At 50.8% G+C, this 21765-nt stretch overlaps 1 protein-coding gene across 1 annotated transcript in view; it reads right to left on the reverse strand.

Annotated features, from left to right (window-relative positions):
* The window catches only part of SFXN4 (sideroflexin 4), a 138745-nt gene that overhangs the window by 12646 nt on the left and 104334 nt on the right, over positions 1 to 21765 (reverse strand). Inside the window, exon 12 of the mRNA XM_086922928.1 lies at positions 21345 to 21430. Within this exon, the coding sequence (XP_086779054.1) occupies positions 21345 to 21430 (86 nt within the window). The remainder of the gene's footprint in view (positions 1 to 21344; positions 21431 to 21765) is intronic.

Genomic DNA, 21765 nt, shown 5'->3' on the forward strand with positions numbered 1-21765 from the left:
TCAATAGCCACCTTCTTCCACCGCAAGATCGCTGACATCCCCGACAGCTTCAACTCTACAACCGCCCGACATCCACCCGCCCTGCGACCACCACCTGCACCAACCGCCTGCTCTCCTGGACCAACACCAACGACGAGGACACCAGCGAGATCATGAACACTATCCCCTCTGGATCACCATTAGACCCATGCCCTCACCACATCTACATCAAAGCCAGCACAGCCATCACACCCCATCTCCAGAAAGTAATTAACATCTCCTTCGAGACAGCTACCTTCCCGGAAAGCTGAAAGCACGCAGAGATCAACGCCTTACTCAAGAAACGCAAGGCGGACCTCAAGAACAACATCCTGGACTCTTCCCAGTCCGGATTTCGCAGCAACTGCAGCACCGAAACCCCCCTCATTGCCGCCACCGACGACATCAGGTCCCTACTAGACAACGGAGAAACAACCTATCAGCCGCCTTCGACGCGGTCTGCCACCATACTCTAGGAACACGCCTACACGACGCCGGTATCCAAGAGAAGTCTCTGGATTTGACCACATCCTTCCTCTCTGGCAGAACTCAGAGTGTACGTCTCCCACCCTTCCGCTCCAATGCCACCGAGATAACCTGCGGTGTACCCCAGGGCTCATCCCTCAGCCCATCACTGTTCAACATCTACATGACACCCCTCGCACACGTCGCCCGACAGCACGACCTTAACATCATCTCCTACGCTGATGACACCCAGCTGATCCTCTCCCTCACCAAGGACCCCCACATTGCAAAAACCAACCTCCATGAAGGAATGAAGGCCGTCGCCGAATGGATGAGGAACAGCCGGCTGAAACTGAACTCAGACAAGACGAAGGTCCTCATCCTCGGCTCCACCCACTCAGCCTGGGACGACTCCTGGTGGCCGACTACACTGGGAACAGCCCCGACACCCACTGACCACGCATGCAACCTAGGGGTCATCCTCGACTACAACCTCTCCATGACTAAACAGGTCAACGCCGTCTCATCCTCCTGTTTCAACATCCTCCGAATGCTCCGCAAGATCTTCAAGTGGATCCCTAACGAAACAAGAAGAATGGTCACACAGGCCCTCGTCACCAGCAGGCTGGACTACGGAAACGCCCTCTACGCAGGAACTCCGGCCAAGCTCCTGGGTCAGCTGCAACGCCTCCAGGGCGCCTCTGCACATCTGATCCTTGACATCCCCCGCCGAAGCCACATCACGCCTCACCTGAGAGACCTGCACTGGCTCCCCGTCAACAAGAGGATAACCTTCAAGCTCCTCATCCACGCACAAAAATCTCTCCACAACACCGGTCCAGCATACCTCAACAGACGACTCTGCTTCTACACCCCCACCCGCCAGCTCCGATCCGCCGACCTCACCCTCACCACAATCCCCCGCATCAGAAGAAGATCAGCCGGCGGCAGATCCTTCTCCCACCTCGCTGCCAAGAACTGGAACACACCCTCCCCATCAACCTACGGCAGACCCAAGACCTACTGGCCTTCAGAAGACTCCTCAAGACCTGGCTCGTCGATCAGTAGCAGCATTAATCACCCCCCCCACCTCGAGACCCTAACGGATGTGTAGCGTGTTTTATAAGTGACCTGATTGATTGATTGATTGGACCCCTCTTCAGCTCTGTGTAAACCATCTACCTCAATATCATAATCTGATCTTTCAATTCTTAATGCCACATGCTTTCCAGTGACAGTAAAGTCATCTTCTTCCAATCCTTCAAGCAATGAGTTAAGGAGCAAAACAGGGATTGCCTCACATATTATTCACAAACGAATGCCACTGTGATGCCACATGTTAACCTCATCAAGTACATATATCATGTAATACCGAAACAGTTACCACTGTGTAGTTATAGTTAGGACAGAGGTTTCCGTAGGAAATTATTTTTTTGGGTTTGCTAATAACTTTGCCGTTGTTTGACAAATCTTAACAAAACTTTCCACAAAAAAGGTTAAGCCTACTCCGCTCCTTACTCGAAAGTTTGAAAAAGATCTATCAAGAGGGGGCCAAGAAAAAGTGGGAGGTCCAAAAAGTATTTCCCCCATGCAATATCCTAAAGGAGGACTGAACAGCCTTACAGCCAAATCAGTTGAAAGGAATTACACCAACATTTGCAGAAAGCTAGATCTTTTATACAGGAAGCCCGCTTTTTGTGATTTGCTGTAAATCCATTAAGTAGTTTTGAAGAAATTAAGGTTAAAAATGTATGTATATAAATATTCACTGAAAAAAACAACGCTTAAAATAACGTTATATTTAGGTGAAATGTTCGGTAACAACGTAATGTTTTAAACTCTAAACACCACTGTAATTCACCAGTTATGGTTATCTCAAGTAACTGTAACTTGCGCCCCTGCCATGCAGTTTTCTCATCTAAAATTTCACTGCAGATGTTGCCGTGATATTATTAATGGTGTCAGAAGATGTCATGAGTAATATAATTAGTGGTGTAATTATTGCACGGCAAGATAGAAAGTTATAGTTAGTTGAGATAACTACAACAGGTGAATTTCAGTGTTTTATGGAGTTTAAAATGTTACGTTGTTACTGAACATTTCCCATAACTATAGCGTTACTTTAATCTTTGTTTTGTTAAGTGAATTTCTCGTTTTTTTTTTTTTTAATGTAAAGGAATATTTAATTACCATTACCATCAGAAATCCAGCCCCCTCCACAACACACGGATTTGGCTGCAGGGTCTGTCCTGTGGCAAGCCCTCACATGCAGCCAACCTTACACTGCACATGGCCTTTGGATGTGCAAAGTGGGTGGTTGGCCACAAGGCCTGGCTTGTGGCCAACCCCACGCTTGCAGATAGCCTTTGGCCGTGCGCAGCAGGGAGTTGGTCTAGGGCCTGGTCCTGGGGACCCCATCCCTGAGGGTATTTTTTTAGTATTAAATCTGTGTATTGATAACATTTGCGCACAATATACAGAACAGAAAACGCCTACAACGCAGTGGGCCGGCTCAGCAAAGTAATTCTGTACGTTCACTTCAAAGCCCATGGAGGTACAACAAGTATTAAACAAAGCATGCCGCCTACAACCCAGAGGGGCCGGCCGCGTCTTAATGCAGAGGACAACAACAACAAAAAAAGGGGGGGGGGGGAGAAGGGGGAGGAGGAAGGGGGAAAGTGTGCACCCAGAGCATCGTGGTGTCACCACGTGAAGCGTCAGGAAGCTAATGGGTACTAACCGCAATCCCACCCCTCTGAGTCTGTCGCCCCCAACCTCCAGCCCGCCGAGCTGCGTGTTGGAGAATAGGACATGCACGTTCCGCGTGACCCATTTTCTCAAGGCCCTTCTGCATGCCCCCAACAATAGCCCCCCAACCTTAAGCCGTCCAGTTGAACCTCTAATACCGCTGTGACAGAATAAGCAATGTGGCCGTATGGCCTTGTCCTAAGAGACTAAAGGCGGAAAAAAAAGGGGAAAGAAAAAGAAAGCAGAAAAAGGAAGAAAAGACCCCAAGCCCCAACTCCAACACCCTTCCCTACCTCCCCCCGCCCACCCCAGGTCCAGGTACGATCCTACCCCCGCATAGGATTACCCTCAACTAACTCAGTAACTCTCAGTTTAAGACAGACGCAAGATACGTAAGTATCTAGGGCATGTGACTTCTCTAAATTCTGTGGCTAAAAAGGATAGGAATGGTTGCCACAGATCCACGTATTTTGCACCCTTCCCCGCTTTGGTCAGGGACAGTTTTTCCATTCCCAGCACTGCCCATAAGCGATACAGCCACCCTTGAAAAGAGGGAATGTGCGCGGTGCGCCAGAGGGATAAGATATTCTGCAGTGCAGACTCGATAGCTATGGTGATAAGTCTGCCCCTGCGCGACCGTAACGGGTATGTAACGGGATTTGGGAGGCCTAGTAGGACTTAGGAGGGGAATCTCGGGATCTCAGTGTCGAAGAGGGCATCGACCTCATCTAAGACTGACTTCCAATCACCCCGGAGATGTACACAGTCCCAAAGAAGATGTACTAAGGACCCCGTTTCCCCACAGCCGCGCCAGCATGTTGCCTCCTTACTGTGATCCATCTCATGTAACCTTTCTGGGGTGTAGTACCAATATGTCACAATCTCTGTGAGTGTATCAGTCAGGCCCATGTGGTAGGTGGAGTGCCGCGCCCGATAGTATATACCTTCCCATTCCTTAGAGCTAAGTGTGCGTCCTAGTTCCCTCTCCCATCGAGCCCTACCTGAATTATATACATGGGAATAGCGGTCTAACAACATGCGATAGAGGTCAGAGATGAGTCGTTTATCCGTCGTCCTCGTGATCAACCAATATTCATAAGGCCGCAGTCGCCTGGCTGCTGTCTCCCGTACCTGACCGTTAAGAGTCCAATACCGCGCTTGTAAATATCGGAGGCGTTCCGACTCCGGCAGGCCGTAGTCCTGCTTGAATGTTTCGAAGGGAATGATGCCATCCCCCTGGTACATGTGGAATAGGATCCTGCATCCCGCCGGGCGCCACTTCTCGTAAGCCGCAACGTCCTGTCTGGGGGTGAAATCGGGGTACTCCAGCAGAGGTGTAAAGGGGGACGGAAGGTGGTTAGTTCATGTTTCAGATTGGTGCTATCCCACATCTCCAGAGGTACCCTTGTGATGTAGGAAGCATAAAGATTAGGATGTCTGTGCTGCTTGCGGAGAAAGGGCACTTCTTGAAGCGGACGGCCTGCTATATCCTGATCTTGAAAAAGCAAGTGTTTCTCCGACTCCCATCTGCTTCATTCAACTAAAGTTCGCAGTTGGGTAGCTTGATAATACAACAGGAGGTCTGGCAGGCCCAAACCTCCTTTCTCGGGTGGCAGTGTCGCCAATTTAAGTTTCCTTCTAGGCTTCCTGCCGTTCCATATGAATTGTGCCAACTCAGCTTGCGTTTGGCGGAGCCAACTGTCCGGTGGGCGGAGGGGGATGGCTCGGAATAAATAAAGAATCTGCGGCAAGACCGTCATTTTGACGGCTGCCATTTTACCCAGCCAGGACAGTGGCAAATATTTCCACCGGCTCAGTTCCTTGCGAATCAGAAGGCTCAAACGCATGTAGTTGGCCCTAACCGTGTCCTGCAGCGTGGGGGCGAGGTGGATCCCCAGGTAAGGGACGGTCGTTTGTGTCCAATGAAATGGGAAATCACTCTATAGGTGAGAGTGAGTGTGTGCCTCTAGAGAAAGATCCAAGGCTTCCGACTTAGCCATATTAACCTTAAATCCCGACACCCTAGAGAAGGCGTCAAGACTTTCCACACAGGCAGGTAGGGAAGCGATCGGGGAGGAAAGAGATAAAAGGACGTCATCGGCATAGAGGCTGATGGTGTGTGTGTAGGCTCCGATCTTAATGCCATGTACCTCCGGATTAAGGCGTATCATTTGTGCCAGTGGCTCCATGTACAAGGCAAAGAGCAGGGCCGACAACGGGCACCCCTGTCTTGTGCCACGTTCGATACGAAAGCGAGGCGAGGAGTGTCCATTGACTTTGAACGTCGCCGTGGGGTAAGAATAGCAGTTCAGGGCCCACATACGGAATTTCGCCCAGTCCCACTTTCACCAGCACCTGCTCTAAATAAGGCCAGTGAACCCGATCGAACGCCTTCTCGGTGTCGATCACTAGAAACATGTACTCTCCAGCCGTCCTTGTGGCCTTCTCCATGAGATGCAGCGCCCTCTTCGTGTTGTCCACTGTTTGGCGCTCAGGGATAAATCCCGCCTGGTCTGGGTCAATCAGGCTGGGCATGAGTGGCGCAAGCCGAGTCGCCAGAATACTAGTATAAAGCTTGAGGTCTACGTTGAGTAGAGAAATAGGCCGGTAGGCCTCGCATCGTGACCGGTCCTTCCCTGGCTTGGGAATGACGGAAATAGTGGCGTCTAGAAGATCTCTCGGAATTGTACCAGGATCAGCGAAGGAATTAAAAAGAGCGGTCAGCAGCAGCACAACCTGCGCACAGAACGTCTTATAAAAAATGGCGGAAAAAACGTCTGGGCCAGGAGCTTTGGCCAGTTTGAGGCGCGAAATGGCCGCAATGACCTCTTCCGGTCGAATAGGCCGGTCTAGCGACTCCGCCTGCTCCGGGGAGAGGGACGGTAGGGGAATAGACTCCAAGAACCGCTCGCCTTCCGCCGGGTCCAAGGAAGACCCTGCGTAGAGGGATGTATAAAAGGCGCTGAATGCCGCAGCAATGGCTGCGTCTTCGGTGACCACCCCCCGTCCTGCGTGATGATCTCCTGAACCGAATGCCGCTGCTGCACCTCCCGCAGTGCACGCCCCAACAACCGTCCACACCGGTCACCCCCCGTGTAATATAGGTGTCACACCCTCAACTCTGCATACTCCGCTCAATCTTGGTCGAACGCCGCCAATTGCTGACGAGCCGGCCGTAACTGTCTCCATATTCTTGGCGCCCCGTGCGTTGGTGTATATGCTCGAGTTCGCGCGTTTTCTGTGATAATTCTTCTCGCTTGCGTGCACGCTCTGCGTTCTCCGCCGCTGAAACCGCGATCAATTCACCGCGGAGGACTGCATTAAGCGCCGTCCAACGAAAGGCCAAAGAGGTGTCCGTGGTGTCGTTGTGCGCTAGGTAATCTCTGATAGTCCCCTTAAGCTTTTCCACCACCTCAGCCCGATGCAATAGTGTGTTGCGCAATTTCCAGGAGCCTGGTGCTTGAACCATCGGGGGAAGGACAAACACCGCCACCACTGGGGAGTGGTCTGACAGGGACGCAGCAGCAATTTCAACCTCCGTAGTAAGCGCATGCATAGGGGAAGAGACCAAGAAATGGTCAAGGCGCGCATGGGTTTTGTGAGCGTGAGAGTAGTATGTGTATCCCTTCTCGCCCGGGTGAAAGCTACGCCACAGATCTACTATACCCATGTCCCCCAGTCTGGCCAGTCCTTCTACAGAGAGGGCCCCAGCCCGCGAGCAGCGTTTCCCTGACCTGTCCTGCAAAGTGTCCATTACCAAATTCAGATCCCCACCCACCAGGATGTGGCGGTCAGGAGAAGTGGCAACCTCAGTGAGGGCTGTATGTAAGAACTTCTCTTGGCCTTCATTTGGAGCATAGATAGAGCGCACTGAAAATGTGGACCCCCCCCCAGGGAAAATCTGTACGCTAGCAGCCGCCCCTTCATTTCCACCCCTTTCTGCAGCACCTTCCCCTTGAACCGTTGGGCCACTAGTATCGCTACCCCTGCCGTCTTGGTAGGGGATGAGGAGTAGAAGTGGTGCGGGAAACAGCGAGACCGCATCCTGGCGCAGTCTTTCTGCAAAAGGTGGGTTTCCTGCAGAAGACAGATGTCCGCTTTGGAGGCTTCCAGAAGGGAGAGTATCGCCTTCTGCTTCACCAGGTTGTTAAGTCCTCGCACATTCAGCGTGAGGACCTTCAACTCAGTCGGGGGCATGGGTCACCCTACGGGGAACTGAAGCCCACCAAAGTGCTATATCACTCGCTAGCCAAAGCCTCCTTACGCGAAGCTGTCCACTCAGCAGGAAGGATTGCAACCCACGTTCCCTGCCTGTAGGAATGGGGTCCCCCAATGCAACACCAAAAGTATCCCTGAACCTGGAACCTGCCACCCCGCCCCCCCACTCCCTCCCCCCCACCCCAACAGAGCCCCAGAAAAGAAAAAAGAAAACCCCAAGAAATCCAACTATTCGAAACATACTTATTGTCCATCATCCGAAGATGATGATCCCCGACGACCTGCAGGATCTTCTTCTGGAACCAACAGACGGGTCCCTCCGACACCGGCCAACAGCCCACAGGATGTGTGCTCAAGACAGTGTCTTTACGCGTCCGTTGTTGCCTCTGTCACCCTGGCTACAGACGCCACCGCTGCCCCTCTTTCACGCAAGGTAGCTGGGAGATCTGGTCTCGTCGCTGCTGCCGGTTTGCCGACCTTCTGCCATTCTTGGGAGCGGCGCCGTTGCCGGGAAGGGGAGACCTCAGTGTCAGACGGGCTGTTAGCTGGATCCAGTCCCAAGAGTTCGCAGGCCGCTTCCAACGACCGAATTTGGATAAGTTTGGACTTCCATTTAAAGATAAGTCTGAACGGGTGCCCCCATGAGAAGGGTATCCCTTGCTCCCGCAGGAAAGTAGTGACTGGCCGGAAGCCCCTACGCTTAGCCGGGGTGGTGGCCGCCAGATCTTGGTACAGCACAGGCCGATGATCACGAAATTCTAGTGGAGAGTGATCACGCGCCATCCTCAAAATTCTTTCCTTGAGCTGAAAGTCATGGACACAAATAAAATGTCAGGAGGCGAAGCCTTGGGACCCCTCGGTAGGCCAACTCTGTGTGCTCTGTCCATCTTGATCTCCTGTACCTCCACATCGTTCTGGATGTGCCGGATTAGTGCCTCCACGTATTCACGCAGGTCCGTCCCCTCGCCTTTCCACGGCACTGCCCGTATCCGTATGTTATTTCGACAGGACCTGTTCTCCAAATCCTCTGCGTGCACTTGGAGATCAAGGTTTTTCCCCGTGAGGCGTAAGACATCTTGCTGTAGCCGGGGCACATCCTCCGCGGTATTCAGGTCATGCTCCTCTAGCGCCGTGACCTGTTCTCCCACCGAGTCCACATCTCGTCGCACCTCTCTCAGGTCTGACGCACGGACCGGCGACATCCACTACTGTGTGCCTTTCTGGGTGCTGTCCTTCGGCAGCTTGTCCTTTTTTTTTTTTTTTTACATTTTTAAAACCTTTATTATAAAAGAGCACACAGCTATTCAGCCTAACATCCCGGAGGCAAGGCAGCATGACATCAGGAGAGAAAAGTGCAAGGTTATTTACAGCCGTACTTTGAAGGTTGTTTTTTATTTTTTAAGTAAGAGAGCTAAACCAAGAAAGGAAACGCCTAAAAGGCGCGAGAAAGAGGCAATGGAGCAATAGAGTCATCAAGGAGTCGGCAAAGGGTGGAGGAGGTCGGATAAAGAATCAATAAGAGAATGAATGGAAGGATGGGGAAGGGGGGGGAAGAAAAGACAGGAGAATTGCAAACAGTAGAATACAGTTGGTGTCACAGGCTACGGTGATGAGTGCTCGTCTAGGGTGACAGGTTCCGGCGGCAGGCACACATCTCCCCTGTACTCATTCCATGCCCCCCACACTTTATTCCATGACTGGGGCCTCCCTCTGGCAACATAGACCGTCTTCTCTCGGAACATGCACCAATCCATGTTGGCTTTCCATTGTACCACCAGGGGGGCTGTAGCAGAACCCCACTTTTGAGCAATATCACGTTTGGCAACCATAATGCCCAATGTCACCCAGCGAGTCTGCGCAGTGTTGTGATCAGTCGGTTCCCAAACGTTAAGGAGACACCTCCGCGCCTCCGCAGCCAACACTACACCAGTCACCTCACCCATAATACGGTGCACTCTCTCCCAGTAGGGGGCAAGAACGGGGCATTCCCAAAGAATATGTAAAAAGGTAGCGAGAGCACCACAGCCTCGACGACAAAGGCCATCCGGCGAGAAGCCCATATGCAAAAGCCGAGGGCCGGTAACATACACCCGGTGAAGGATTTTAAATTGCACCAGGCGGAGACGCGAGGAAATAGCGACCTCCTTAGGGGAGGACACTGCACTCTGCCAGTCCTCATCATCAAGCTCCAGGCCATCTGCCGTCCATTGGTCCCGCAAGCGAAGGAGGAGATCGGTTCGAACATTAATCAGTTTCTTATACGACAGGGAAATAGCGCTGTCAGGCATATGGCCATCCAGTATCCTGTCCTCCAAGGGGGAGCTTTCGGGGATCTCTCCCTCCGTCGGCTTGGCAGAGAGCAACGCGTGTCTCAACTGGGCGTAGCGGAAAAACTCTGCAGCGCCCAAACGGTATTCAGCCTGCAGTTGAGGAAAAGTCTTGACCCCGCCCTTAATAACCATGTCGTTCACTCTGGAGATGCCGATGAGATCCCACTTGTCGAAGCCCTTGGTGTGCCATAGTCTGCCCAGGATATCCGAATCGTACAGCGGGGTGAATCTAGTCAGCCTGCCCTGCCAACCTTGCGCTTTGGTGATCGACCGCCAAATATGAACCGCCGTCTTGGTCGGGCCGGACAGGCGCCGATCAAAGGACCTAGAATACAGGGCGCGGTAGTAATTGCCACCGCGTAAGAGCCACCTGTCCATTGCGTAGCCCAGGCTATCAACAGGGCCATACAATCCGTGGTTAATAGCAGTGAGTTGAGAGGACCAATAGTACCGGCGCACATCCGGTAGGGCTATGCCACCGTCATACCACGGTAACGTGAGCTTCTGGATGGCGACACGGGGCCGACCGTCCCAGAGCAAGGCCCGTTGTAAACCCTCAATCTCACGGAAATAGCGAGCCGGAACCGGGTCCTGAGTGTTTTGCAATGCATACAGGAACCTGGGCAAGGACATCATTTTGAACAATGCTGCCCGGCCCAGAAGAGAGAGCGGGAGCTTGCGCCAGCTATCTACGTCTCTCCGCAGCCGCTGGAGAGGGGGGAGCAGGTTATGGTCATATCTTGCCTTGGAGCTACCGGAAATGTATATTCCCAGGTATTTGAAGCCCTGCCCGGCCATCTGGATATTGCAGCCCCTGGGGAGGCGCGGTGTGTCCCCCTTAAGAATGTAAAGGGAAGACTTGGCCCAATTGATGACAAGGCCAGAATGACGTCCAGAGAGCCTGAGCACGTCGCATGCCACAATAAGCGACTTGAAGGGAGAAGTAAGGTATAGCAGAATGTCATCCGCGTATAATGAAACCCTATCTTCAAACCCTGGGGCCCAAGTTATGCCATGTAGGTCGGGGTGTGTACGTAGCATGGCCGCGAGCGGTTCGAGAGCCAGGGCAAACAGGAGAGGCGACAGGGGGCAACCCTGCCTAGTACCACGGTGAAGGGCAAAGGGCGCCGAAACCCGGCCGTTGACTGTGACATTGGCCAGCGGGGAGGCGTAAAGGAGTTGCACCCAACTCACGAAGACTGGTCCAAATCCAAGCTTTGCCAGCACCGCCCAGAGATAGCTCCACTCAAGCGAGTCAAAAGCCATCGTGGCATCAAGGGAAGCGAGCACTGCCGGTTCCTCAAGGGTATGAGCTCTGGCCATAACACCATGGAGCCGACGCAGGTTAAGGGCAGTGTTACGGTGGGGAATGAAACCCGACTGGTCCGGGTGCACCAAATCACCGATGATTCCCACCAAACGGTTAGCAAGCAGTTTGGCTAGGACCTTAGGCTCCACATTCAGGAGAGAGATAGGGCGATAGGAGCGGCATACATCTCTCGGTTTCCCCTCTTTGTGAATAACCACAATGGTGGCCAGCCTCTGATCCAAGGGGAGGAGGCCCTCATCAAGTGCCTTCAGAAACATAGTCCGCAAATGCGTGGAGACCACATCCGGTCGAATCTTATACAACTCGACCGGAATACCGTTGGGGCCAGTCGCTTTACCCGATCTCAATGCACGGATCGCCAGGGCGATCTCATCAGCGGATATGTCCCGATCCAGGTCAGCACGGTCCTCTTCGGATAGACAGGGAAGGTCAATCGTTGAGAGGAACGCAGCCGAGTCAGCCTCGGAGCGATCTGAGGTGGAAGTGTAGACTCCCCGGAAATAATCAGCAAAAGACTCGGCAATAGCACTTGGGTCCGTGACGGCAACCCCATCGTCGCCTAAAATCTCAGGCACCACGCGGCTAGCCATCTCGCGCCTGTCCAACCAAGCCAGCAGCTTCCCAGCCTTATCCCCGACGTCGTAAATACGACCTTGTTGTTCCTTAGCCAGGGCAAGGGCTGCGTTCGTGGCGAGATCATGGTATTCCGTCTGTTTAAGGGAGAGGGCATGCAAAAGAGAAGGGTCGGGCTCAGGTCCCAGTCGGGACTCGAGGCGTGAAACCTCGCTCTCAATGCAGGCGAGGTCGGCATCCCTGACTCGCCTGGCCTCCGCAATGAGAGCAAGAGCCTCCCCCCGTAGCACAGTCTTAAATGCCTCCCACAACGTAATAGACGAGCCAACCGAACCCACATTCTCCGAGAAGTAGAGATCGATGGCCTTGGCAAGGAGCGAACGCGTCTTGAAGTTACGGAAATACCATGGGTTAACCGCCACCGGTCGATCAGACAGGACGATATTGAAATCAAACGAGACCCACAACGGGGAATGGTCAGAAATACCCCGCGCCAAAAAACGGGCCTCGGAAACGGCAGATGCGTGCGCAGCCAGAGTAAAAACGTAGTCTATACGGGAGAGACTACCATGGGCACCCGAAAGAAAGGAGAATTGGCTGAGCGTAGGATGTAATAGTCGCCAGCTGTCCACCAAACCCATGGAATCAATAAAGGAAGGCAACCACAGTTGGGAACTGCGGAGATCCCTCGGCGGTTGGCGGTCAAGGGAGCCAGAGCAGACTGAATTGAAGTCACCCCCCACTATCAAAAGACCATTCGGCAAAGACAAAATGGCGCCACCAAGGTCCTGAAAAGTACTGGATTGTAGGCCGGGGGGAACATAAACCGAAAGCAGCGTGAGGGAACGCCCTTCCCACCTCCCCGTCACTGCAGCGTAGCGCCCCCTCTCATCAATCACAGTGGCGTCAATCGCAAGAGGAAGAGACGCACGCCCCGGGAACCCGAGGAGAACCCAGAGTGGGCCACCATCTTGTAGCCTTTACGGTTAAGAGCCTTGCAAGAGTTTCCAATCAAATGCGTCTCTTGTAGGAGTACAATATCGGGCATATGTCTTTTAAGCAGTTGTATCACCACCCCTCTCTTAACACGATCACCCAACCCGTTAACATTCCAACTGATCACTTTTAGTTTCCTACCCCCCATTGTCCCACAATCCGACCCATCCAACCCCAGCCAACCCAGCCAACAAGCAAAAAACATCAGTAATCATGACCCATTGCCTAGAGGAGAGAAGAGAGAAAGAACAAACAAACAAATAAACCTGTACAAACGAACCCCCCACCCTGCACCCCTGCATAAGACTAAAAAGCCCCCCCAACCAGCAGTGTGCCTGTCGCCCCATAAACTACTCTACAAGAAGACCCAGAGGAGAAAGGAATCTCCGCGAACACCTCCCGCCACCCTCCATGAAATAACAGGAAAGTCAACAGGGTTCCTGAATAACAGTACCGACAGTCTCATGAAGCGGGGTCACCAACCGCCTGTAGTACACATTATAGCCAAGTCTCATGGATCCAAGCCACCAGCTGCACCTCCTTCGTGTTCATCTCGAGCATCTCGGCGCGGCGACAGAGTGTCCAACCATTCATTCACATTCTCAGCGAAGTCAAAGAACAGGGCACGGCCCTCATGTTCCGCCGGAGTCTGGCAGGGAACATCATAGAGTATTTGTACCCCATGTCTCGCAGGCGCCGCTTTACGCCCGCGTAGCTCTGGCGTTGCCGTTGAACAGCCCTGGTAAAGTCCGGGTAAAAGTGTAGTTCAGCGTTCTGGTACTGAAGCGGTCCATGCCGTCTGGATGCCTGCAGGATCGCGTCTCGGTCCCGAAAGTTGAGAAGCCGTGCTACGATGGGTCTAGGCGCCATGCCCGTTTTCGGCGGGCCGCCCGGCACCCGATGGGCACGTTCCACTGAGAAAAAGTCACTGAGACCAGACGGTGCCAAATGGTTCTTGATCAAGTCCTCCACAAAGAGGTCCGTAGTCGCTTCCTCCGATCCCTCCGGAACACCGACTATACGGACGTTCTGTCGCCTGGCACGTCCCTCAAAGTCCTCCAGTCTCTTCGAAAATTGGTCCGCAGTCATCCGCAGGTTCCGGACCTCGGTTTGCAGCTCCGAGACGTCGGCCGTTAGGCTGGAGATCTTAATGTCCAATGACTTCACTCGATCATTAGTCTTGCCCAAGTCGGCCCTAATGAGAGTAAGATCAACAGCCATAGTTTCCACCTTGTGAGTTAAGGTCTCATGTTGTTGCTGCATGTCAGCTCTGAAACTAGTGATGGCACCCATGATGTCGCTCAGGGTAGGCTCGGAGCCATCAGGTGAGCCTGAAGTTGGAAGGCTCTTGGCAGAAGACCCCGTGGCAGGCGGCGTCCTCGGCTGGACATACCGCTCAATTTTACTTTGTTGCGATTGATTTCTTCCGCGGACGCCTTTGTTCGACGTCTTGTCGGGGTCCCCTCTGCCCGCCATGTTGGTTCCGATGAGAACAGAGGCTACACCAACCAAGTCCGAGCCCAGCGAGCCAAGTAGAGAATCCGAGCTAGGCAGTTAGATCAGTTCGCTGGTAGAACCCTGTACAGGCATCAGTACTCCGCCAGTAGGGACAGCAGACAGCCACTACGCAGTCAAATCGTGCGGAGTGGCGGAGACCGGAGAGACAATGGCACAGCCCTGGCACGGAATTCCATTCGACGTAGCTCCGCGTAAGAACCACCGATTCGAAGGCGGAAAGCAGCACCCGTCTCAGTAGACCATCAGCAATAATAATCCACCCACGTGGATCAGGATTTCAGACAGGATATATGAGGAGGATCGGAAGGTCCGCGGAGCTCCGAGCTTACGCGGCCATCTTGGTTGCCCGCGAAGCTCCTCCCCCCCCCCAGCTTGTCCTTTTTGGGCCTGGTCGCCGCCATGTCGCGGCCTCCCGTCAGCAGCTGACGTGTGGAGACCCAAGGTCCGTCCCCGAGGACTCGCAGCGTATCTCGCCACTGCACTGCAAGCGGCACCACCAGCTACAGGCCGTCGCAACCCGCTGCTGTGTCTTCAGCGTACTTCGGGCCCAAACCGCTCAGTTCCGTTGAAGGCCAATGGAGGGGGGGAGGGGGGTTTTGATGCAGGCTGACGCACGACCAGCACAGGGTCAGGCCTCAGCGCTAAGCCTCGTCACAGCCCTGGCCAGTGTCACGCTCCGTGGGCCTCCAGTCCCAGGCACCGAGCGACCGCCCCAGACCCCGTAGGCCTCACCATGCTCCGGCGCTGTCCGACGATGCTTCACAAAAGACCCTGTGCAGGCCCTGTGGACGGGCCTGAAACTCTCCAGGCGTCCTGCGAATCACCGGTGTCCCCGTCAGAAGGTCCCTGGGCCCAAACCCCTTGAGGCCCCAGCGCCGTTGGCCGAGTCGCGGACCGGTAAATGAGAGGGGGGGGGGGTCGCTCCGCCGTCTGCTCTCGCTCCGCCGGGTCGTGGCTTCGTCGCTGCAGGATCGTAGAGGAGGGTCGCAGGTCACCTCCGAGCGCCCTGCCGCTTGTCCGCAGCGCCGGGCTGCCCTCGCTCTTTCCCGCGATCGCCTGCCAGGAGCGGAGGTGTCGGGTCTATTTTCCCCCTCACCGAGGTATCGGGTGCCCCGCAAGGAGCACCACAGGTTCCGCACTGCACCCACGCGACCCCGGGGAGTCACAGGCCGCAACACCCGGAAAAGCCCTCGGGCCAGAAAAAAGCGCCGCTCGGATCTCCGAGGTGCTGCTGGGTTCTCGGGACTTCACTTGGATCGCAGATGGGCACCCTGCGGGGAGATATTCAATGCTGTGCTGAAAACGGCGTCGAGGGACCGAAAAGCGTGTCCTACCCCGCCGCCAACTTGGCCACGCCCCAGGGTATTTTTTTTAACGTTGAGCCAAAGCAGCGCATGCAGTTTTCACTTTGTGGACTTTCAGCCCGCCCATTGCATTTTTATTTGTTTCTTCAATTCTCCTTTGCAAAGTTTGCTTGCTAGTGGATAATTCTTTTTAATCGCCTTTTCGTCAGTTGTTCACACCCAGGGAGCAGAGCCTAACTACTTGCATCTTTCCACTTGTATGCTTAAGTGCTTGGTTTCGGGAACTATTTCTTTACTTCTGCCTTGGCTCGTTTTCCGAACACACTAAGCCGACGGCTGTAACAGACAAACATGCCTCTGGACAGTAATTAATTTTACATCCAGCCCGCGTTCCCTTTTATTTTGCATGTCGCTAAAGCTCTTATTAATTTCAAGTTCCGTGAAGCGATCGCCGTGTTGATGAAAGAAAGCCGCGTGGCTGCTTCACATCATTTTTCAGCATGGCATCCGTGCCTTCCTTTTATCAGCACAGTGCCCACTTGTTGTTTTAGGCAGTTAAGAGGTAAAAATAAAGGGTGTTCTGGGTCTCTTTATACAAGTGGTTAATCTCACTGGAAGATTTCCAGGCAAGTTTTTTATTAATTCACAATTAACTTTGGTGGGAATTTGCGCGCACGTTGTTTTACAAGGTGCCTTATTTCCCATATTAGCCCTCCCACCCCAATTAGTATTTGGAAGCAAAATCTGTGCTGCTGAACCCTGTCTTTATGGCTTGCTTGGCAAACACACACAGCGTCTCCTGGCTTTCTCTATGTTGGCTAATGGCACAAACTGTGTGAGCACTTCTTTATTTTCCCCTCATCGTTTTTCATTATGACTGCTGCTTTTCTTGTGACAGACCCAGTCACTGCCAGTCAGTTTAGATTTAAACAGCAAGCGTGTTGGTACTGGCAGTGCCAAAAACGCACATATTGGCGATGGTCTACCTCTCTTAGAAAGGCACAGCAGGCTTGGTGATCGTCGTGAATATAGTGCAGTCCTGCTCTGCTTACGGTAACAGTGCATCATCTGCAGGCGTTTGTTTTCTACAGTTTCTGCCTTATTATCTATAAATATCTAATTTTAAAACCGAGTCTGGTCCCTTAACAAACCCCCCTCTAAAAAAACGTATTGTTGCAATTGAACTGTCCGTGTTTGATTAAAACATGTGCAATTTTTATTGTTCACAAGGCAGACAAATCGACCCCTCTCCTTTGGGCTCTCCATACTTGTGATCATTACGCACTGCTGACAGTGAAACAAGACCCTTGATAAAACCCATTCTCTGTCTCTTTCAATTGCCATCAATAACCTTTTATGAGTGCCACACGTACGTTGATCGCCGGGCTGCATGTAGTGGTCATTACTATTTGCATCCCTCATTCTCTATAAGTGTGTCTCACAGTATGATGGCTGTCCAGCAATACCCGCCCCCGGAAATGTTTTCATTTACTAAGATGTGCTTCACCATGTTAAAAAAAGTTGTACATAGATCGCCAACATCTACGCTTTCCTACAACATTCATTGTTTGATTTCTGTTCAGGTTTATATTTTTTAATGTTAACCCCGCTGTCACGCCTTCTCCTTAGAAAACATCACGACTATGTGTGAAAAACAGGTTAAGTCGTGAAGTTTGTGCTTGAGAAAACTTAATACTTTTGTCCACCACTTCCCTCTCCGGCCGGTATCCGGCCAAATTTAATTTTGAGCATGGTCAGTTAATGTTTTGTTTTGTTTAACAGGCATAACAGTAAAGAAAGAGTAGGCTGAAACCATGCCCTTTGTGGAAGGAGTTGCGCTTCAATGATTAAGTTGTGTACAGTGAAACATGGAAACCAGAGTTGTAATCCCGGGATCCCACTCAAAGATATTGAGTGATTCTTGGCAAGTCACTTTATCCACTTTTGCTCACCAGCTCCCTCACCATCTCCCGTTCTTTGATACACCTTAATAATGAAGATTAACTTACCACAAAAGCATGCGAAAACCATTTCCTAAGAATGGGTAGAACAAGTGGTCTCAAAGGTGTTGTCTGCTGTCTTGACTTGCTTTATGTGCCCTAATACCACATACCTTGTTAATAGCTTTGGGACCATTCTTCTCTAACCACCATACCTCTTTTTAGATAGAAGCCTACCAGACAGCCTCCCTGGGAATGCATTCTGTTCTTTGCTTACCATTGGCTTTGTGTTTTGTAACTCACAGTTACTTGCTTTCTTTTTGCTGGCATTATCACAGCTCCTGCTGGCTGGGAGCAAACTTTATGCTCAGTTTTGCTGGAGTTTCCCGGTGCGTGCGGGGATAATGGTGTGTCCGGGGATTTGGCTCCCTGGGATACAGTTAGTGAGCGATTCCGGGCGATGGGGTACCCAGGGCATGTGGCGCCCCTCCTGTAAAAATACATTTTGGGCCCTGGGGGATGGGGTCCCCGGGGCCGAAAGTGGCTTGGGGAAGGGAGTTGCGTACACCCCCTCCCCTTCAAACATAATTTGGGCCACAGGGGATGGGGTCCCAGTGGCCAGAAATGGCCTGAAAGGGAGGGCCACCTCCTTAAAAATAATCAATAGCTTCGTCCCCTTCACTCCTCCCAATTTTATCACATATTTTCAGATTCTACGCAAACTTGTGGCAAAATGTGTTTTTCAAAGAAACGTTTTGGCCCCACGTGGGGTCCCTCTGGAACCCAATCACCAGGCCTAGAGGCTCAGGGTATCTGCACCTTGCCCCTTTATGTCTTTTGTTTTGTGAATTTCTGAGGACTCTGGACCGAATCCTAAGATGGCTGCCACCACTTTCTGGTTAAGGTGGTGGCAGCCAATTACATCTCACTTTGAGATCTGTCAGCTCCGCGGATTCTCCGCAGCACAAACTATACAATTTTTGTTAGCCTTCATTTCTCCAAAACTACTGAACGGCTAACACAAAAGCACTCTTTCTGGACCTCGATCTAGCTTTCTGTCAAATATGGGTGGTGTTTGAAGTTCCTATGGAAAAATGAATGGGAAAAACACATTTTGGGATCCTTTTTCTCAACCCCACTTCACAGATCACCCCAAAACTTTCCATGCGCAACTAGTCAAAAGAATAACGCTTTTTTTGAAAGATTCATGGAGATTCCTCAAACGGGTCCAAAGTTGTTAGCAACACAAAAGATGAATTTCCTATGGAAACGGGATCCTAACTAGAACTGCCCAGTGGTGATCACTACAGGGAGATATATATTCTTTTTTTTTGTAGGAAAGTGCCCCTTTTTGACATGTTCACCTCCACTTTTTGCCTGGTATTCAATTCAATTTTTAGGAGGCTTGCGACCACCCTTGCTGAGCCATTTAATGGTTCTAGGGACCCCACCCCTTAGTGTCCGATGTAATATTTATTTGGGGAGGAGGAGGGCATGGGGACTACTTCCGAAAGCCATAGAATGGCTCTGGGGACCCCATCCCCTGTGACCTGAAGGCAAACAGTGTTCTGGGGACCCCATCTCCCAGTGCACCACGTTGTTCCCTGCCCGGAAGAGCATAGGCAGGGAACAGAGAGCTAACTCCCTCTCCCAGGCAGGGAATATAGGTCTGCTGCCGCCCGGCGTGAGCAGAAACAAAAGCTGCTCCTGCCTGGTGGGAGCAGACCAATGCAGCTGGCTCAGCCTGTTAACTGGGGGGAGCCCGTGTGGGCCTTGGTCCACACTCAGCGGCCACCAACATGAGGAGTTAAGAGGGCCCTTAATGGGAATGGGTCACCCACCATGAAAAAAATTACTTGGGCTCTCCACGCTGCCATTGTTCAACAAAATTGTTTTTTTTTTTTAAATAGGCTGTAGGCGTTTCAGGTGGGACCGAGCACCCAAGTATATAAAAAAGAAAATGCAGCCTTGGCACTTCACTATGGAAGCAGCAAGGCTGTTCATACAACATTCACTGCTCCCACCCAGAAGCTCCCTGTAATGCTCTGCATGGGTTTTGTTGTTTAAATTGTGGTTTTCTTACTGCCCCAAGAAAACGTTTAAGTCTCCTCCATTGTTGAATGTATACTCCCAGGAGTGCTTACCATTATTTATAAACCACTCCAACCTGAAAAGGCATGCTCTTCAGCTAGAATGCGGGAACCCCTTGTGGTTGGTTCTATGGTTGCATTTTGTAGTCTGAAGAATGTTAAAGACTGAAACACAGATTTATAGTTGCTTTGTTTTAAATATTTTTTGTGACAATAATTAATATGCATTGCCTGGTGTGTATTTATAAGGTTTATTTTAGAATATGGTTAAATTATTGTGGTGTATTTTTTGCAAAGCCAATAGGTCTGCATTACTTAAAAGAACATTCCTTTCTATTGTTACGTTTCCTTAAAATAGAAACTTAGAAATTCACTGGGAAAAAAAACAAATGTTAAAGTGACATTATTGTTAGGTCTGGTAATATCATCTTATTTACATAAAAAACCCACTGAATTTCAATGAAAAAAAACAAAGGTTATAGTGACGTCATAGCCAGGTGAAGATGTTAGTTAAAATGCAACTTTTAAACTCATTAAACATATTGAAACTCACCAGTCATAGTTAAGTGAAATAACACTAACTCACACACCCGCCATGCACTGCTTATGACCTCACATAGTACATCGCTCCTGACATTCTAGGATATCATTGATAACATTAGTGAATACATCTGAAATAACATGATTGATAACGGTACTGTTCAGGCCTGAGGCGCAAATTATAGTTACTTCAGTGAATTTCACGTTTTTGTTGCAATATAAATGTTACATTTTAACTGACATTTTAACCTAACTATAACGTCACTTTAACTTTTGTTTTATTCTGAGAATAGGATCCTGTCCCTACTCCCTATTTCATTCAGCCTTTCTCCTATAACTCTAACATTGAGAACACTTGAGTATTGTTGACAGCTTCCTTCAAGGTCCACAGAAATCCTTCTTTCAAGATTCTAAGAACAAGGACCTAAACTGTGATATAACCTTTACAATCGACTAGTTCTCTTGTGCAAGTGAAAGCTGTTGTGGCCCTTGAAATACCAATTTATTCCCCAGCGTACTCTGACTTGGCTAAAATCTTACACTTTCTTTTAAACCTCTTCTTATTAATTACAAACTGTTATACTTGATGAGCCTCAAGTGGTCTCAAAATCTAATGCAACATTCCACTTGCATTCATTTTGTTAATCAAATAAACATGTATAACCACATACAGTGTGATCTGTGTTGGAAGGTGTCAAAAATGGGATAAGAGAAATCAGTCACGAGGCGGGAGATGTAAATGATGGGACTGAAATCTCAATCCAGGCCTTGAGGGTGGTCAACCAAGATATGGGAAGCATCAATCACAGAAGTAGAGTGGGGACTTCAAGCATGGACAAGTGATCTGGATGTTTGTATAATTTGTGACTACTCCTCTGCAACTATAGATCCAATCTCAGATATGAGAACCTGATTTTAACTGGAAGATTGTGGAGGTTGTCAGGGCTGGGGGAGGAAAGGAAGAGATGTCTGGGTTTCAGATTTAAAAGCAAATAATTGTAATAAGTGCATTGGACTAGTATGACATTTCAACCACTTCACCTCTATCTCCTTGTGGCTTGTTTCTATGAGCACACTCCTTTCCTGATAAATACCTCAATTCATGCCATGTCAGGAATGAGAATTTCAGTCTCCTTGGATACTTGCATTTCTCCTTTTCACATGTGAATCCAAGAGTGCAGGTGCCAGAATGCATAAATTAAACAGGACTCACACCTAATGTGGGATAAACTGAGAAGTTTATTCTTCTCCTACACATTTGGGTGGATCGTTACCTTTCTAGGAAGTGTAGCAGCACGATAGGCACAAGTGCTGTTGTTCCAAGCAGCAGTGATCGGGACACTGCAGTTTCTTTCACTGCCTGTAAAGAAGACAAAGTCTGATGTCAGTGTCAGCAGAGCCATGCAATCCTACAGCAGTCCCACCCGCAGAAGCCACAGGTCCTGCAGTATTGCTGTGTAGCTGGAGGTCAGTGTGTTTGCAAAAGAGCCAGGAGTCATTCAGATAGGAGGTATGTTCTTTGTTCAATCTTGAGCCATTAGGTTACAGCCACATCCAGTTAGGGCTTCATCATCTGTCCATCTGTGTCCAACTGCCATGTTTCCCCCAGCACAAAGCCCCAACATGAACACATTCTCACAGCTCCACACTCTACAGCATTAGCAGCCAGCCTATGCATCACAGAAGTAGTGAACG

This window comes from Lissotriton vulgaris, chromosome 5, assembly GCF_964263255.1.
Source record: "Lissotriton vulgaris chromosome 5, aLisVul1.2, whole genome shotgun sequence".
NCBI classification, from domain to species: Eukaryota; Metazoa; Chordata; class Amphibia; order Caudata; family Salamandridae; genus Lissotriton; species Lissotriton vulgaris.